This window comes from Leopardus geoffroyi, chromosome C1 (assembly GCF_018350155.1).
Source record: "Leopardus geoffroyi isolate Oge1 chromosome C1, O.geoffroyi_Oge1_pat1.0, whole genome shotgun sequence".
Lineage (NCBI taxonomy): Eukaryota > Metazoa > Chordata > Mammalia > Carnivora > Felidae > Leopardus > Leopardus geoffroyi.
The window spans coordinates 158,552,810-158,571,650 of record NC_059328.1 but is presented as its reverse complement, the minus strand read 5'-3'; the positions used below and the strand labels follow the sequence as shown (position 1 = coordinate 158,571,650).

Below are 18,841 nucleotides of genomic sequence, written 5' to 3'. Positions count from 1 at the left end.
TTGTGTTAAATTTCAAAGTCAAATATTGGTCTGGAAAATATAACTCTCAATTAAATGTTGCACTTTATTTCACGATTACCTTCTCAACCCAGAAAAATGGTATAACTCTGAAAGGCGTATAGTGTAGGTGGATATCTCAATCCCAAGATCCCCTTATCTGATCCCTTTATCTTTACCTCTTTCTAATGTATCCTTCTAGAATCTAGATATGCACAAAAAAGCATTTATGTATACCTTTCTCCTCCCCCCCCCCTTTTTTTTTTTAAAAATACACAAATAGCACAGTATAGATGACATTCTGGAACTTTCTTTTTTTAAATGTTTAATAATGTATCTTTGCAGTTGCTGCATGTCAGTCAATATAGATCTACCTCATTTTGAATTGAGACCATCCTTTTAAAAATATAATAAATAGTACTCTGATGTTCTCATCTCTTAGGATTTTAAAAGTGGCACCAGAGGCAAGAATTTGGTCAGACATGCCAATCCAGATTAGAGGAAATGGAACGCGGAGAAGTTGGGCGTCCTCACCTCTGATGGTGTGCAAGTCTTTGATGCCCCTTCTCCTCCTCCTTCAAAACCCGTCCAACAACCCTGAACATACCGCTGACTTCTGTTTATCTTACACTCCCTGATAAGTCTCCTTAGAAGCTGGTGGTTCACTTAAGCCAAGTCACAGCCATATCTTGGCCCCTAAGACAAACTGTAGCAATGTTAGGGCCTAGAATAAAATATATCATAAAATTAGATAAAGCTGGATATTTGCGAATAACATTTTGAAAAACTCATTTGGATTAAAACAATGCAGCTTAATTTCATTTCTTTCTGAGCAATTGACTTGGATTGAGCATATTTTCATTTGTTTGAATTTAGTAGTTTGAGACTTCAATCTGTCTTCCTATAAACGGAACTGCCCCAAATGAGTCTCTATAATTATTGTGGGTTGCCATAGTCCCAAACTTACCTTTCCATTGTGTTGGACTGGCACTGAAACCATTCTGGACAAAATTCCAGTAATCTTCTTGAAACAAATGCAATCATCACTTGTTGACATGTAGCTTCAATGAGTAGTCAATGATCCCTTGCTTTCTGGAGTAGCTGTGTTCTATTGCAGGGTTTTGACATCCCTTCTCATCCCAAGCATGGTGGGAGATTGTACCTAGGTTTTGAATTAATTTTTGGTTTTGAGTACTTTTAGAATGTTGCATCATATATGTGGGAATCATTAGAGATACTCCCTTTAAGTGCTGGGGATACCTGTTACCAAGCTGTGTTCTCTTTCTCAGCATAGTACTTAGAACCCCTGTTTAGTAAAGGCCCTTTGAAAAGCCTCAGGGCTTTACAATTCTACCTACAGTATACAACAAGCCCTTTGGAGTGACTGCAGCATTTCCTTATAAGAATTAGGAGACATGGTCAGTGCTTGTGTTCAGAGGGGAGTTTTGGATGTTTTATGCCCTGTCAGGATGTTCAGAGGCCACTCTTGATTTATAGCTGAAGTCCCTATTAGCCTCAGAAGCTTCTATAACACGTTGGCTGGGAATGACTTTAAGTCAGGGCTGCCCAGCAGGTTGATCTGTAGGCCTTTGGGAGCAGTATTTCAATGCACCCTTAGAATTTTGCCACTCTTTAAGTTATCAGGGCCTTGATAGCATTAATGCAGCTTCTGTAAGGCTCTAGTCCGAAGGAGGAAGCCCAGAGCTGCCAGAAGCAGAAATAACAGTGGTTGTGTTTCCTTTCCTCTCAGGGCTTCGCTACCAATGTTCCAGAAGAGTGTGTTCCCTTCCTGAGACTGCTCTGGGGAACTTTGGCCTCTCCTTTTGCCTTTGGCTGGTAACTGCTGCCAAACCCAGGATCAGACTGGCATTTCAGAAAGGCAAAGGTGGGATTTAGTGCCATTCCTTGTGTGCCCTTGGGCTAGGAACTAACAGCTTTTTCATCTGTGAAATAAAAATGATAATAATGTCAAAAAAATCATAATAGTGTCTGTGGAAATAAATGAGATGATGTATATAAAGAGGTTGGCACAATGTTGGCCAATGTAAGTGCTTAATAAATCGTGGCCACTAACATTGGGAGAGAAGTTTGCTTTAAGGCTCCCTGAAGAGGGTGATTTTAGTTGTTCCTTGTCTAAAAGAGGTCCTGCCCTTCTGACTCTCTGATATTTGAAATTCTGTAACCAGAAATTCATTCCTCAAAATCAAAATGTCTTGGTCAGTATAAACACTTTTGTGAGAGAAAATATTCAGGTTTGGCAACCATTTACACATTAATGAGAATAAATTAATCTTAATAATAGGTTTTAATAGGGAGAGATAAGGGCACTGACACTTTAGGGAAGAGAAGTTTTCACTGAGTAGAAAAAAAGAAAAGATTCTCAAGGCTCAGACACTGTAATTTTTTTCTACTTTGGAGTTCTAGATAGAGCTCCCTTATTTCCTTGAATTCTGTGTCCCTTTGGGAGGAAATGATCCATAGGCACTTAGGCCCATGGTACCTTCCCTTTATTTAAAGAAAAAAAATTTTAATGTTTATTTATTTTTGAGAGAGATACAGAACACAAGTGGGGGAGGGGCAGGGAGAGAGGGAGACACATAATCTGAAGCAGGCTCCAGGCTCTGAGCTGTCAGCACAGAGCCCGACACGGGGCTCGAATCCACGAACTGTGAGATCATGACCTGAGCCAAAGTCAGACACTTAACTGAGCCACCCATATGCCCTGCTTCATCATTAATCACTAATTAACTTTTTTGCTTAAGTTAGAGTAAAACTGGAAACAGCATGAGAGCAGGGACCCCATATTTACTCTTATTACCCATGTATATTGGCCACAGTGCCATAATAAATATTTGTCTTTGAAGTAAAGTAAATAGGCACAATATTTTATAGATCTCTGTATAAAGTTATGTTATTTATATATAATTATATGTAATTGAATATATGTTCAATTGAATATATAAGTATTATATTTGAATATATGTATGTATTTGAGAGGTATATGTAGTTGAAAGTATATATTCATGATATTTTCATGCTAAGTATATTCTTTCAGAAGAGACCTTGAACCTTTTCTACTTAAATATACTTACTTTACAAACAGGTATTTAAGGGCCCAAATGGAAAAGTTACTCCATCTAGATCTCACAACTAATTTGGGGCAGAGCCACAGGGACAAAACCTGGGGTTTTTTGTTCCAAAATGGTACTTACTGTGTAATACTCAGTGTAGCTGAGTAGTCAATGAATGCCTAAGACAGCTAGGTTGGCTCAATATATATATATACAGATTTTATCTAGAGCCAAGTACTCAAAAAGACATAAATTTAAGTGCATTAAAATAAATACTTATTAAAATGAACCTATGTGGTTTTAGAAGTGAGAATAGTGGTGTCCTTTGGGGGAAGAGTGTGACCAAAAGGGTCATGAGGGGAGCTTCTGGAATGTGGATAATGTTCTGACTCTTGATTTGGTGCTGGCTACATGGATTAATTTATGAAAAATCCATCTAACTGTATACTTAATGATTTGTGTATATATTTTACTCTTTAAAAAGTTTACTGAGAAGGATGTAGGTTGGCTAGGTGCCATCTGTATGTAAGACCTTGAAGGGCTATGTTTTACCCACATGAAAGTAATAGTTGGAGGTCAGAGGTTCACATTTTTGAATGGTCAAATGTAATCCTCCACCTTTGTCCTTTTATTCTCTCCTGCTTTCTCCAAAATAAGCCAAATTTATTTAAGAAATGTCACAGATAAACATCTACCCCATGGGTATTGCCCAAATTGTATGGAAAAATTATTGCCATGAGCCCAGGGTTAGAAATGCTTGTCTCCTATTTGGTTACTGCATAACCTTTTTATGTGCCTTAATCTGATCTTTCTACCCCAGGCAGTAAAGGAGATGATCATTTTTCCTTCAGGCTTTGCAAGGACATTGTATGCGGATGCCACGAGTTGAATAGAGCTATTTCAGATGTTTAGCTTGATTCTACTCTTGTGCTTCTCACAGTGTGCGAGGCAGGTCCAAGCATATTTTTCTTGAATGTTAGCACAGAAGGGAGTGGGAATTAATGGGTTTTTATCAAGAAATAGGAGGAGGAGGCGGCTGAATGCTATTGATGTAGAACTGACTATACAGCCTGCCACCTATTTCTCATCCTTTGATCTTTTGCCATGATTTTCACCTTTAAAAATTTTACTTAAAGCTTTGCCATGGAAATAGGACATTCTTATAGGCCCAACCGCAACAAGTTCAGGGCTTGCAGTTTTATAGATTTTTAAAATTGAAATTAATTCTAGAAAACCTGGGCCATTTTAGACTTAAAATAGCTAACAGTTTTCTACAAATACAGTGATAGTTGTCTCAAGGTTCTATATTCCCATTCATTAGCTCCTTTTTTTTTTTTTTTTCTCAACATGACAACTCACCATATGAAGCTGCTCTTTTTCTTTGCATCCAAAGTTCCTAAAAAATTCTTTGGAAGTGTAAATTCCTTTGACTTCACTCTTCCTTTTCTGGTTGAAATAAGAAAAACATTAATTTAAAAAATTATACATGCCCATTTTAGCAATGAAAAATGTTCTCCTTACATAGTTGGAAACATTCAGAAATGGCAAGACCCTTGTCAACATTTTAACTTGGTTTATGTAACCGTTCACTGCCTTTGGCTCCCTTCCCCCCCCCCCCCCCCAGCTTTATTAAGGTATAACTGATGAGTAAAATTATAAGATATTTAAACTGTACAATGTAATGATTTGATATACATGTACATTTTGTAAGAATTCCCTCCATGGAGTTAATTAACACATCCATCACCTCACATATTAGCCTTTTTTGTTGTTTTTGAGAACATTTAAATTTTACCCAGCAAATTTCAGTTCTACAATACAGTTGTTAGCAATAAAGTGATCATGTTATACATTGGGTCATTAGATCCTCAGACCTTATTCATCTCACAACTCAAAGTTTGTATTCTTTTACCAACCTCTCCCTATTTTCCCCAGCCCCTGGCACCCACTTCTCTGCTGTTTCAATGAATTCAACTTTTTTTTTGGATTCCACATATAAGTGATTCCATGCAGTGTTTGTGTTTCTCTGTCTGGCTTATTTCACTTAGCATACTATTTGACTCCCTATTTAAGGTGTGCTAAATCTCCTAGGTCTTAGCTCTGTGCATCTCAAGCCAGACCAAAGGACCTATGAGTAAATAAAAAGACAGAAGTTCAAAGAGTAAACATTTTGACCTAATGCTGTTTAAAATTCAGATTTTACAAAATGTTTGCAATATAGTTCAGCAATTCCACTTATAGTCTACTCACTCTGTATCAAGCTCCATGTTAGGCATTATACAAAATAATGACTTTCAGAGTTGCTTTTGTGTAGAAGGAATGTGATTCTTCCTTGCCTTAAGGATGGAAATCATTGTAATAGATAGAAACCCAAAGAGAAAATGGGTCCCTGAGACTAATTTTGTTCTGCACTTTTTTTTTTTTTTAAAAATTTTTTTTTTTTTTAACGTTTATTTATTTTTTTTGAGACAGAGAGAGACAGAGCATGAATGGGGGAGGGTCAGAGAGAGGGAGACACAGAATCTGAAACAGGCTCCAGGCTCTGAGCTATCAGCACAGAGCCCGACGCGGGGCTCGAACTCGCAGACCCCGAGATCATGACCTGAGCTGAAGTCGGCCGCTTAACCGACTGAGCCACCCAGGTGCCCCTGTTCTGCACTTTTACTGTTTTGATCTTCCAGTCTTTCAATACATATTATTTGAAAACCGTGCCTTCACAAATGCAAGGATAGATCCACAGTAATTTAATTACAAAGCTTCAAACACAGCCACTATTTTAAAAAGTATATGTAACTGAGAGGGGAAAACAAAGAGACAAATGAAAATATTATAGTTACTAATGCGAATGGCTGATGAAAATGAAATGGAGACAGTATTTTTTTTGAGGCCCAGAGATTAATTTTTTTTTTTTTTCCATTGAGGGATATTGGGAAACTTCTTTAAAAAATTTTGTGCTTAGAAGCACATCCATTGAAAAGATTCTGGCACTACTACTCCCATCTACATCCACATTCCAGCCGTATCTCTAGTGCAGAGATCTGAGAGTCAGAGTTAGAGAAAGATTTTAGAAAATAGGATTTTTTTTTTCCTTTTTTGCTGTAATTCAACCTGAGGGCTTTTCATTTAAGTTGTCATGGGGGTGGGGGGGTGTGGACAAAAACCCACCACCAAACCTGATAATGCTCTCTTGGCTGGCTGCAGATAAGATTGCTTTTGCCACAAAGGAATGAGTTGATTTTGATTTAGCTTTAAATTACTCCAATGAATTGGTCGTCAAAGGAGATATGCATAGATTTAATATAATTTCTATATTTCCAGTAATTGGCACACAACATTTTTATATGTTTACCCTCGTTGTCAAGGAATAAAATCTGATGGAAGATCACTAAAAATTATTTTCATGGTATATATATATATATATATATATATATATATATATATATATATACACACAAATGAGACTGCAATTAATTAATGAGCTGTTTTTCTCCTACCATGTACTTGTGGCATGACTCCTTTCTCTTATTGTACTGTCTGGAAAGTCATTTATTTTTACCTAAATCGACTAAAGTCTGTCAGTAATCAAAAGGTAAGAATATCGAACAAGTTTTCCTTTTCTCCCTAGACTGTGTCTCACAAAGTTTAGCCTGTACATATTGTCCCATGTAACATTGCTTTATTTTTTATTTAAAAATACAGAATTTTTTTCAAGTATTGTTCTTTAAAAACAAGTACCCTTATTGCCAACATCTGAAAATTGGGGTGTTTTTCCCAAAAATCCAGATTTCTGGCTTCTGTTACAAAATTAGGGGCTGGTAAGAATAGGTCTAACTTCTCTCAGGACAATAATTGACTGAAGCTGAACAGTAGCCAAGTTATACACTGTGGAACAATGTGAGTTTTTTCTTAAATATGACCTATATTAACTTATTTGTGTTACCAGCCTAGGCCCTGTAGGCCTTTGAGTTTGAGACTCTTCTTTGAGTCAGGAATTGGTCTGGGTTAGATAAGAGTTTAAAGGTAGCAAAGGATTTTTGCTGCTGTTGTTCAGAAAGCGGGAATGACCCTAGAGCTTCACGGTGGAGTCTAGACTTTGGTTCAGACATATACGCGCCCTGGTCCCTGCCCTGACATTCCCTACATCTTAGAACTTGGGGCAAATTCCTTAAATATTCCTAAGCTGCTTCCTCTTGTGTAAGTGAAGCTAATAACATCTCTCTCCTAAGGTTGTTGGGAGGAGTAGTAGAGAGTGATTGTTTCCAGTACAAAAAGTTTTGCGAATGAAGAAATCCTCTAGCTAATTTTAAGAAATTGTTTACAGACCATTTACTAAAATTCTGAGAAGGGTGATACATTTGCGTATTTTAGACGGTCATCTAAATATTATCTGTTATCTGATTATCCCTCTTACTCTCCAAGTTAGAATTTTATTTTATTTATTTTATTTTTTGAAAGATTTTATTTTAAGTAATCTCTACACCCAACATGGGGCTCAAACTTACAACCCCGAGATCAAGAGTCATATGCCCTGAGCCAGCCAGGTGCCCCTCCAAGTTAGAATTTTATTTTTAAAATTTATTTATCTAAATTCAAGTTAGTTAACATAGAGTATAGTATTGGTTTCAGGAGTAGAACTCTCAAGTTAGAATTTTAAACCATTTCCCCTGTAATATAATTCTTTCAAGAAAGTCATAGTGATGGCTTTTAGGCTGAATAAAGTTTCCTACATTGTTTGGCTAGATTTCTGCATTCACAGTAGCCATGCTTAAAAGTCACTGTAACTTCAAAGGTCATTCTAGAATAGATAATAAGAGAAATGTTAAAACAAACAAAAAAGCCCTCAGGGAAGGATTAAGAATCCTTTTTGTGTGTGTTTGCACAGAAAGGTTTAAATCAATTTCCCTACACTGGTAAAATAGACTGACCTAGAAAAAAAGCCTTTCCAAAAGAAACTTATCATTTCTAACGTTCATAGAGCTATTCTTGCTGGCTGCAATGAAACTGAGTCTTCACTTATTTAAGTGACGAGAGAGAGATGACGTTGGAGCAGGTGGTTAGTGAACACTCCAGCAAGGGAAGAAAACGGTATCCACAACAGTATAAAACAGTATAAAACATTTGAAATGCATTTCATACTTGACACAGTATATCTCATTTGGTCACACCAGTTATCTCTGAGATGGATGTTATTATTATTTCCAGTCTATGGATTAGTAAAGGAACCCAAAATAGATATGAGTTTTTCCATAACAACTTGTCGCAGTGTTTTGATATCTAAATTAACATTGAGTCTATTTCTGAATTCCTGTTTGCCAAGGTCAGTAAACAATTCAATATAAATCACATACCTGCCATGGGCCTGCACAAGAACTCTGGCCTTACGGACATGATGGGTCTTTGGACCATAGTGGTCACCATTGTTAATCCACTTTTTCTGCTATATGATGCCTCTGTCACAACCTGGCCCTTTACTGTTTAGCTCCAGGTAGACCACAGAGCAATCCTTCCCTGAGATCCTCTCTAATTTCTGCAGCTTGGCCATGGAGATCCCCATTGCTATTCCCAAGTCTCTTGTCTTCCATAGGTATCCCTGTACCCATCCACTTCCTTCAACATCTAGAGCACTGTGGAGAAGCTAGTGGAGGTTTCCTTTCCTCATAGAGCCCCATTCCTCTCCCAGTCTTGCAAGAATCAAATATTTGGGAGTCCAAGCCAGCACTCTCATTTCCTAGGAAACATAGAAGCCTTAATACCATTTCCTTGCATGGGTCAAGACTTCCCAAAAAGAAAGCTTAGGAAACACACAAAACACTGTTATTCCTCCTGGGGCAAAGGAACCTAAAACTCAAACACAAAGACTTGGCTGTATTTCTTGAATAGAAAAAGGAAAAATAGCATTTTTTTCTTTTTGTTGATGAATTCATAACAGCCCAAACGACACAAATTAATTATAGTAAATCCTTGGATTGTAACTTGTTCTGCAAGATGAACAGACATTTGTAATAAATTTTTTTGTACTTAAAACATTTTTTTTTAGTGTTCATTTATTTTTTAATTTTTTTTAATGTTTAGTTTTGAGAGAGAGACAGAGACAGAGCACAAGCAGGGGAGGGCAGAGAGAGAGCGAGACGCAGAATCTGAAGCAGGCCACGGGCTCTGAGCTGTCAGCACAGAGCCCAACATGAGGCTCAAACCCACGAACTGTGAGATCATGACCTGAGCTGAAGTCAGAAGCTTAACCAACCGAACCACCCAGGTGCCCCTCTAATAAATTTTCACTTGATAAATCAGCGATATCTTACAATATGAGTAGTACGTGATGCTGAGTGTCACATGATCACAACAGAGCCAATGGTTCTTGAAATTCACTTTGATATATGAGTGCTTTGGATTACAGGCATGTTTCCCGAATGAATTATGCTCGCAAACCAATTCACACTGGTGCAGTATTAGAAACTTTCCAAAGCAAGTGAGACTGCTTTCTGAGTGATTAATTCATTAAACCTAATGGGTCTTTATACTTCATGAGTAAAAAAAAAAAAAAAAAAAAAAAAAAAAAGGACAAGTCATCTTTGGTGAAGATATTTGAAAGCTGATATTTGAAATTAGATGCTATATTAGGTCTTTGATAAAACAAACTACCTCAATTTTTTAAAAAGATTTATTTATTTTTTAGAGAGAGTGCACAAGCAGAGAAGGGGCAGAGAGAGAGGGGTACAGAGGACCCAAAGCAGGTTCTGTGCTGACAGCAGCAAGCCCAATGCAGGGCTTAAACTCGTGAACCATGGGATCATGACCTGCGTTGATGTCGCAAGCTCAACTGACTGAGCCACCCAGGTGCCTCAAACTCCTTCAGTCTTTAAGGAGGCTTTTTTGAAACAGTTGACTTTTCACAGGTAATTCTTCTACAACACCATCCCCCATGCCCCTCCCCGTTTAGCTGTTTTCATGAGACTTTTTGAGTACTAATAGTGGCCTTTGTCATTGATTCTTATTCTTTTTTTTTTTAAGTTTTTTTTTTTTAATGTTTTATTTATTTTATTTTTTTGAGAGAGAGAGAGAGAGAGAGAGAGAGAGTATGAGTGGGGAGGGACAGAGCGAGAAGGAGACACAGAATCAGAAGTAGGCTCCAGGCTCTGGGCTGTCAGCACAGAGCCTGACTTGGGGTGCTCGAACTATTTTACTGCAAGATCATGACCTGAGCCAAAGTCGGAAGCTTAACCGACTGAGCCATCCAGGTGCTCCATTGATTCTTATTCTAATAGTCACATATCTAAGTTTGAGCCAGAGAACTATCTTTAGTCAACAAGGGCTTACAAATCCTTGGGGACCCTTGGAAGATCTAAGGGATCAAAGGGTATTTTTGGCCCCACTTTCAGCTATAAGACCTCAACTACAAATATAATATAATTCAGATGGTCATTAGCTTGACTATGCCATAATAGATAGAGACCTCTCATAAACAGAATTCTAGCCTGCTCATCCTTCTTGCAAGTTAAAAGGGAAGGCCTTTTCTGAGGCTGCTGTGTTAACATCCCATAAATGACCTCAGTAGGGTCTGATGAATGGTGATAAGAAAAGAAAGTGTACAGAATTGGATGTTTATAGTATATGGTGAAAACCATAGGACCATTAATAGAATGAATCCTGGGGAAGACTGAGGATTCTTTGACAGGAAGAGAAGAGTGACTATACTGACTTTGTGAGAACTCAAATATTACAGTCATTCATAATAACTGAGTAGAGTTGGGATTTGAACCTAGGCAATGTAGCTCTTAATTGTGATGGTTGCCTGATAGGCTCAGCAGCTTTATTACTGGGAGGATCTGGGGGAGCTTGATGAAAATAATGTCTTTCTATGTTGCCAGCAAAGCTTCCCTGTGAAGAGCTGCCAGCCCTGATGCTGGCAGTATATTGCCCAGCAAATCTTGCCCATGAAGCCCTTTACACGTTGTGCACAAAAGCAGCAGCAAGAGCTAAACATTTCCTTCTCTAACCAACCCCATGGTTTATCAAGTAAAACAGTTACCTTAATCATCTCAAGTTCCAAAGGTTGGAACTTTGCTTTTTCCTAAGAGATGATTTTCTGAGAAGATTCTTAACTTGCCAAGAAGCAAACACCTTGGCAAAGAGGTAAAAAATTGACTACTTAGCGACCATCAATCCAGGGGGCTCAGGACCTTTGGATTATTGACACAGTTCATCTACTTTGGCAGTCATATAGGATTTCTAGGGACTAGCACATTTTTGTTAACTGTCTCTTTAGCCACCAGACATGCAATTGTAGACTTCACATATTTAAAAAAAGTTATAAAATTTTGGGACATTTTTTTGGGGGTAGAGTGACAAATCTGAAGAATAAAATCATACAAATTCATGTCTATTCAGATCACCAATAGTGTGGCTATTGACTAATCCAATCCAAGTGGATCCCATTTTTTGTACTATACAATTTTTTAGCATACTTTGCTGTAATAGTTCTTGCAATACACTAAATTCCAGAGAAGAGTATAGAATAAGAATTAAATTATATATAAAATTTGATGTTTGTGATCGTTAATGATTTGTAGCATGTGATAAAGAGAGAGCAACCAGTAAGCTATTCGCATTTTTCATTCCCAGTAATTCCTTTTTTTTTTTTTTTAAGTTTATTTATTTTGAGAGAAAGAGAGAGACAGTATGAGTGGGGAAGAGGCAGAAAAAGGGAGAGAGAATCCCAAGCAGGCTCTGCCTCACCCCACCCCCCCACCTGCCACTGATGGGGAGCGTGACCCCACGAACCGAACTGTGAGATCGTGACCGTGAGATCACTTAACTGACTGAGCCACCCAGATGCCCCACTAGTAATTCCTTTTGATTATAGAGTTGGGGTGTCCTATCCCCAAAGCTTATATTTTTCCTTATCCTTTCTCTGTTCATACTCTTCCTTTGTTTAGAATTTTCTTTCCTGAATTATCACTTATGGAAACCCTTACTATCCTTCAAGGACCAGTTTGAAAGCTGCTTCTGCCCTGATGTCTTCTTTGATCACCCTGCTATCCTTTGTAGGCTCCCAGCACTCAGAACCTGCTGGATGTCACATGGTGTTTACTCCAGCCTGTCTGAATTTGCTGTTATTTCCATATGCATTTCATGTCACCTTCTAGATTGGGTGTAGGGGTTGGCAAACTCTATAAATGGCCAGACAGTAAATATTTTAGTCTGTGTGGGCTATGTGGTCTCTGTCAGAGCTATTCAACTCTGGCATATGTAGAACGAAAACAGCATAGTCAGTATACAAATGAACTAGTACTCAAATAAACTGGATTTTTGGAAACTGATATTTGAATTCCACATAATTTTCACATGTCATGAGATACTGTTTTCCTTTTGATTTTTTTCAACCATATAAAATTGAGCTGCCTTGGCTCAACTGTTTGGAGCTCTCAGCCTTTACAAGGACTGATGTCTTAACCAATTAAGAATGGATGTCATATTGTGGGTCTACTACTGTGCTGGGCATTTTACATACAGCATTTCCAATCCTTATAACAATCTGTGAAGTGGTGATTATTATTTCACTTTACAGTTACAGAAATTGAGACTCAGAAAGGTTAAGGAACTTGCAAAAGTCACACAGCTAAGAAGGGAAAATGCTTGGATAACCATTTCAGTCTGGCTCCAAATCATGTGTGCTTCATAAAATATTTCACATCCTGATTCCCTGCCTTGATCCTGCCTGATTTATCCCTGCATTCTGGATCCTGTTATAACTTTGCAGGGGTCCTCCCAGGAACCACTGGATTGGCATACACAACAACTTCCTGCTTGTAGACTTATCTACTAAATGGAGCACAGAAGCATTTTCCTACTCTTGTATATACCTTAATTCGCTAACTGCCTGACAAGCTTATATTGCTACACCCTTTAGACCCAGAGCATCGTGTTGCATGGCATTCCCACCTGTACTTTTTTTTTTTTTTTTTTTTTTTAACGTTTATTTATTTTTGAGACAGAGAGAGACAGAGCATGAACAGGAGAGGGGCAGAGAGAGAGGGAGACACAGAATCAGAAACAGGCTCCAAGCTCTGAGCCATCAGCCCAGAGCCCGACGCAGGGCTCAAACTCACAGACCGTGAGATCGTGACCTGAGCTGAAGTCGGACGCTTAGCTGACTGAGCCACCCAGGCGCCCCTGAGTTTTATAGTTTTAACTTAAGTCTTTGATCCATTTAGACTTAATTTTTATTTATGGTACAAGGTAGGGATCCAACTTCATTTTTAGTCTATAGATATACTGTGGTCCCAACACCATTTGTTGAAAAGACTATTCTTTCCCCATTGAATGGTTATGGGTGGCACCCCAACCAATTGACCACAGATGTACGGGTTTATTTCTGGACTGTCAGTTATTTTCTATGGATGTATATCTCCGCTTATGCCAGTAACACATTGTTTTCACTCCTGTAGCTTTGAAATAAGTCTTGAAATTATGAAGTGTGAGTTGTCTAACTTGATTCAAGTTATCTTTTTTCAAGATTGCTTTGGCTATCTTTGGGATCCCTTGCAATTCCATATAAATTTTAAGGTTGGCTTTTCCATTACTGCAAAAAATGCCTTTGGGATTTTGGTAGGATTACATGGAATCTGAGGATTATTTTGGAGAGTATTGCCATTTCAACAATATTAAGTCTTCCAATCCATGAACACAGGCTGTCTTTTCCTTTATTCTTGCTTTCTTTAATTTGGTTCAGCAATGTTTTCAATCTATAAATCTTTTGTCTCCCTTGGTTAAGTTTATTCTTATGTATTTTATTCTTTTTATGCTATTATAAGTAGATTTTTTTTCTTAATTTATTTTGGATTGTTCATTGCTAGTGTATAGAAATACAAGTGATTTTTATGTGTCGATTTTGTAGCCTGCAACTTTTCTGAAATCATTTATTAGCTCTAACAGTGTGTGTGTGTGTATGTGTGTGTTCTTTAGGGTTTTCTACATATAATATCATGTCATCTTTGAACAAAGATAATTTTACTTCTTCCTTTCCAATTAGGATGCTTCTTATTTCTTTTTCTTGCCTAATTGTTTTAGTTAGAACCTTCAGCCCTATGTTAAATACAGTGGTGAAAATGGGTATTCTTGTTTGTTCCTGATCTTAAGGGAAAAGCTTTCACTTTGTTCACCATTGACTATTATATTAGCTGTGGGTCTTTCAGATAAGTTCTTTATCATATTGAGGAAGTTTCCTCCTACTCCTAGTTTATTGAGTGCTTTTGTTTATCATGAAAAGTGAGTTTTGCCAAACACTTTTTCTGTACCAACGGCAGTGATCATGTGGTTTTTATCATTCATTTTGTTAATATGATATATTATATTAATTGATTTTTATTTATTAAACCACCCTCACATTACAAGGATAAATCCCACTTGGTCATGGTGTATAATTCTCTTATTGTATTATTGAATTCAGTTTGCTGGTATTTTGTTGAGGATTTTTACATCTATGTTTATAATGGATATTAGTCTATGATTTTTTTTTCAAAATTTTATTTAAATTCTAATTAGTTAACATATAGTGTAATATTGGTTTCAGGAGTAGAATTTACTGATTCACCACTTAACATATAACATGCATTTCTCATCATAACAAGTGCCCTCCTTAACACCCTTATCCATTTATAGCCCATCCCCCCCCATCTCCCTCCATCAATCCTCAGTTCATTCTCTATAGTTAAGAGTCTCTTATGGTTTTCTTCCCTCTCTCTTTTCTCCCCCTTCCCATATGTTCATATGTTTTATTTCTTAAGTTACACATTTGAGTGAAATCATATGATATTTGTCTTTCTCTGACTTATTTTGCTGAGCATAATACACTCTAGCTCCATCCACATCATTGCAAATGGCAAGATTTCATTCTTTTTGATGGCTGAGTATTATTCCATAGTATGTATATACCACATCATCTTCTTTACCCATTCATCAGTCAATGGACATTTGGGTCCTTTTTTCCATAATTTGGCTATTGTTGATAATGCTGCTATAAACATTGGGGTGCATGTGCCCCTTTGAATCCATATTTTTATATCCTTTGGGTAAAATACCTCATAGTACAATTGCTGGGCCATAGGGTACTTATATTTTTAACTTTTTGAGGAATCGCCATACTGTTTTCCAGAGTGACTGCACCAGTTTGCATTCCTACCAACAGTGCAAAAGGGCTCCCCTTTCTCCACAGCCTCACCAACATCTGTTGTTTCCTGAGTTGTTGATTTTAGCCATTCTGTCAGGTGTGAGGTGGTATCTCATTGTGGTTTTGATTTGTATGGTCTATAATTTTCTCTCTTTCTTTCTTTCTTTCTTTCTTTCTTTCCTTTCTTTTTTTGGTAATGTTTATTTTTGAGAGAGAGAGGCACAGCACAAGTAGGGGAGGGGCAGAGAGAGAGGGAGATGCAGAATCCGAAGCAGGCTCTGGGCTCTGAGCTGTTAGCACAGAGCCCGATGTCGGGCTTGAACCCACAAACTGTGAGATCATGACCTGAGCCAAAGTCAGACGCTTAACTGACTGAGCCACCCAGGTGCCCCTATAATTTTCTTTTCTTTATAGTATCTTTGTCTGGTTTTGGTATCAAGGTAATTCTAGCCTCATAGAATTAGTTAGGAAATGTTTCCTCCTATTCAGTATTCTTGGAAGAGTTTGAAAATGAGTGGTGTTAATTTTGCTTTAAGTGTTGGGTAGAATTCACAAGTGAAGTCATCTGGTTCTAGGCTTTTCTTTGTTTGGAGGTTTTGATAACTAATTCAATTTCCTTACTTGTTTTAGGTCTATTCAGATTTTCTCTTTCTTCTTGAGTCAGTTTTGGTAGTTTATGTACCTTTCAAATTTGTCCATTTTATTCATTGCATTTTGTTTTTTCTAGGTCCAGGGAAATCTCCCAAATTTAGCTAGAAGCTAAAATTATTATGATATATAAAATTTTTATTTTAGGAGTCTTAAAGTTTTCAGATAATGTTTTAATATCTAATGAATAGGTAAATAGGTTTTTGCCTGAGTAATATGCTTAGTGCATAAATACTTAGTGTTTCTAGATTGCCCTTTTTCTGAGCATCCCAATTTCTAAGACACCTAGCTTTTATGTTAAGTATGTACTTTTATCAATGAAAGACTTTTAATGAGGGAACTCATAATTTTACTCTTCAAAAACATACCTAATATAAGAACCTGGATATAGGACTGCAGCTCCCGCACTCACCGCTGCCCGCCTGCCCCTCCCTCTCCTCCTACCAGTGCCACAGACCCAGAGCTGGAGCCGCCGCCGCAGCCACAGCCACGGATACTATGGCTTCTGGAGTTACAGTGAATGATCAAGTCATCAAAGTTTTTAATGATATGAAAGTAAGAAAATCTTCTACACAAGAGGAGATCAAAAAAAGAAAGAAAGCCGTTCTCTTCTGTTTAAGCGATGACAAAAGACAAATAATTGTAGAGGAAGCAAAGCAGATCTTGGTGGGTGACATTGGTGATACTGTAGAGGACCCCTACACACCTTTTGTGAAGTTGCTACCTCTGAATGATTGCCGATATGCTTTGTACGATGCCACCTACGAAACAAAAGAGTCTAAGAAAGAAGACCTAGTATTTATATTCTGGGGTCCTGAGAGTGCACCTTTAAAAAGCAAGATGATTTATGCTAGCTCTAAAGATGCCGTTAAAAAGAAATTTACAGGTATTAAACATGAATGGCAAGTAAATGGCTTGGATGATATAAAGGACCGTTCAACACTTGGAGAGAAATTGGGAGGCAACTAGTTTCACTTGAAGGAAAACCCTTATAAAGTGCAAGTGCCATCTGGATCTTAAGGAGCTTCCATTTCTCCACCTCAATCAATTGAAATAGTGTTAGGTGTTTTTTGTTTCTGTTTTTGTTTTTTTTTTCTCTTCCCACTGGGTCCTTCCAATACAGTGAATGAAGGAAATACCATTCATGTAAGCAGCCTATCAGTGATTGCCATTAGACTGTTTAATACTGTTACTTTTATGTAGAACCCAAGGAGTGCCTTCCCGTCATATTTTAGCCAAAACAACTGGTTATATGCCTCCCTTGCAGCAAGCACTACAATGAAAGTGATTGTCAATGTGAATAGCTTAGAATACTGCAAAGGGTAAGCTGATTGAATGCCTTGAAAGTATTATCCACTGGTCAGATGGTAAACTTTATTCAGTATTATTTATAGTTGCACTTGATTGCAGTTCTGTGAGGCTCGAGCATTCATACACCTCACCTGCCTTGGCAAGCCTATTTTTGTGACATGGCAGCACAGATATAACACTATGCATTGAAAGCACTTTTTTTGTAATGAGTTTAACTCACTCTCCCTCCCCCAAAAGGAATGCCAATTAAGTTTTGTTAACAGTGTCATCAATTTATCCTAGTACCTCAGTATTCATTCCTGTTACCTGCATATCTTAAAAGAAACAGCTGTTAATGCCTTTTTGTTTTCCATTGAGTGTACACTACTGAATAAGTGTAGGAGTTTATGTTTACCGTGTAAGTTTTGCACCACTAAAAATATTTTGAATATCAGTCATGATGGCAATTTCTGTATAAAAGAGCCTTAAATGGAACATTGTTTTTGAGATCAAACTCCCTACCCTCACAAAAATGGCCACATCGCAATAAAAGTTGTGGCATACTACAAAAAAAAAAAAAAAAAAAAGAACCTGGATATAAATAATGGAAAGGAGATCTTGGGTGGATAAAAATACTTATCACATAAGGTTGTCGGGCACTATAATGCATCAATTAAAGGATTTTATTATATTCCTTCTTCCTCATTTCAGCCATATGAATTACTTATCTTTCTTTTTTTTTTTAATTTTTTTAATGTTTATTTATTTTTGAGACAGAGAGAGACAGAGCACGAATGGGGGAGGGGCAGAGAGAGAGGGAGACACAGGATCAGAAGCAGGATCCAGGCTCCGAGCCATCAGCCCAGAGCCCGACGCGGAGCTCGAACTCACGAACTGTGAGATCGTGACCTGAGCCGAAGTCGGACGCTCAACCGACTGAGCCACCCAGGTGCCCCTGAATTACTTATCTTTCAATATTCAGCTTATAGATCATTTTATTCCCCAACCTTGATTTTTCCCTTTCAAAGGAGAGATAGGTGTGCCCTCCTGTGTGTGTCCATAGAAATTGTTTTTTCTCTTTTCATAAAGATGGCATATATTCATTATAGATAATTTAAATAACATAGGAAAGTTAAAAAAGATCACCTCAAATCCCACCATTTGGAGCTAAAGACTTGTACTGGTTCAGCGATCATTCTTTTAGAGTGGAATTCAATCTTGATCTTGACCTCATGCATCTCTCTCTCTTTCTGTCTCTACACACACACACACACAGAGACGTACAAGCCTATGCAACCTAACAGAATAGCATGTAGAATGCACGTTACTTTGCAAACTGATTTCCTAAACATTTTTATGACGATAAAAATAATATTTAATATTTAGGGGCACCTGGGTGGCTTAGTTAGTTAAGCGTCCGGCTTTGGCTCATGTCAAGATCTTACAGTTTTGTGAGTTCAAGCTCCATGTTGGGCTCTGTGCTAACACCTCAGAGCCTGGAGCCTGCTTCAGATTCTGTGTCTTCCTCTCTCTCTGCCCCTCCCCCACTTGTGCTCTGTCTGTCTCTCTCTCAAACATAAACAGAAAATAATACTTAATTTTTATCATAAGCTAATGCTTTAAATTTCTAGTAACCAAAGTGACATGGCAATTAAATTAGAGTTAA

The 18,841-nt window shown here is 37.6% G+C and overlaps 1 protein-coding gene and 1 long non-coding RNA gene across 2 annotated transcripts in view; one reads left to right on the top strand and one right to left on the bottom strand.

The window, feature by feature from the left end:
* Positions 1 to 845: 845 nt before the first annotated feature.
* LOC123599040 overlaps positions 846 to 18,841 on the bottom strand; it is a 29,518-nt gene continuing 11,522 nt past the window's right edge. Inside the window, exons 2-3 of the long non-coding RNA XR_006712945.1 lie at positions 4,428 to 4,514; positions 846 to 1,159 (exon numbers count right to left, since the gene is read on the bottom strand). This is a non-coding gene — a long non-coding RNA (uncharacterized LOC123599040). The remainder of the gene's footprint in view (positions 1,160 to 4,427; positions 4,515 to 18,841) is intronic.
* LOC123599039 (cofilin-2-like) lies at positions 16,318 to 17,738 on the top strand. Its single transcript, XM_045480111.1, has one exon. It carries the CDS (start codon positions 16,384 to 16,386, stop codon positions 16,852 to 16,854), a length of 471 nt encoding a protein of 156 aa, XP_045336067.1. The 5' UTR covers positions 16,318 to 16,383; the 3' UTR covers positions 16,855 to 17,738.

Excerpts from the sequence above, each read along its gene's own strand:
- LOC123599039 (XM_045480111.1), top strand. The coding sequence starts at position 16,384 with ATGGCTTCTGGAGTTACAGTGAATGATCAAGTCATCAAAGTTTTTAAT.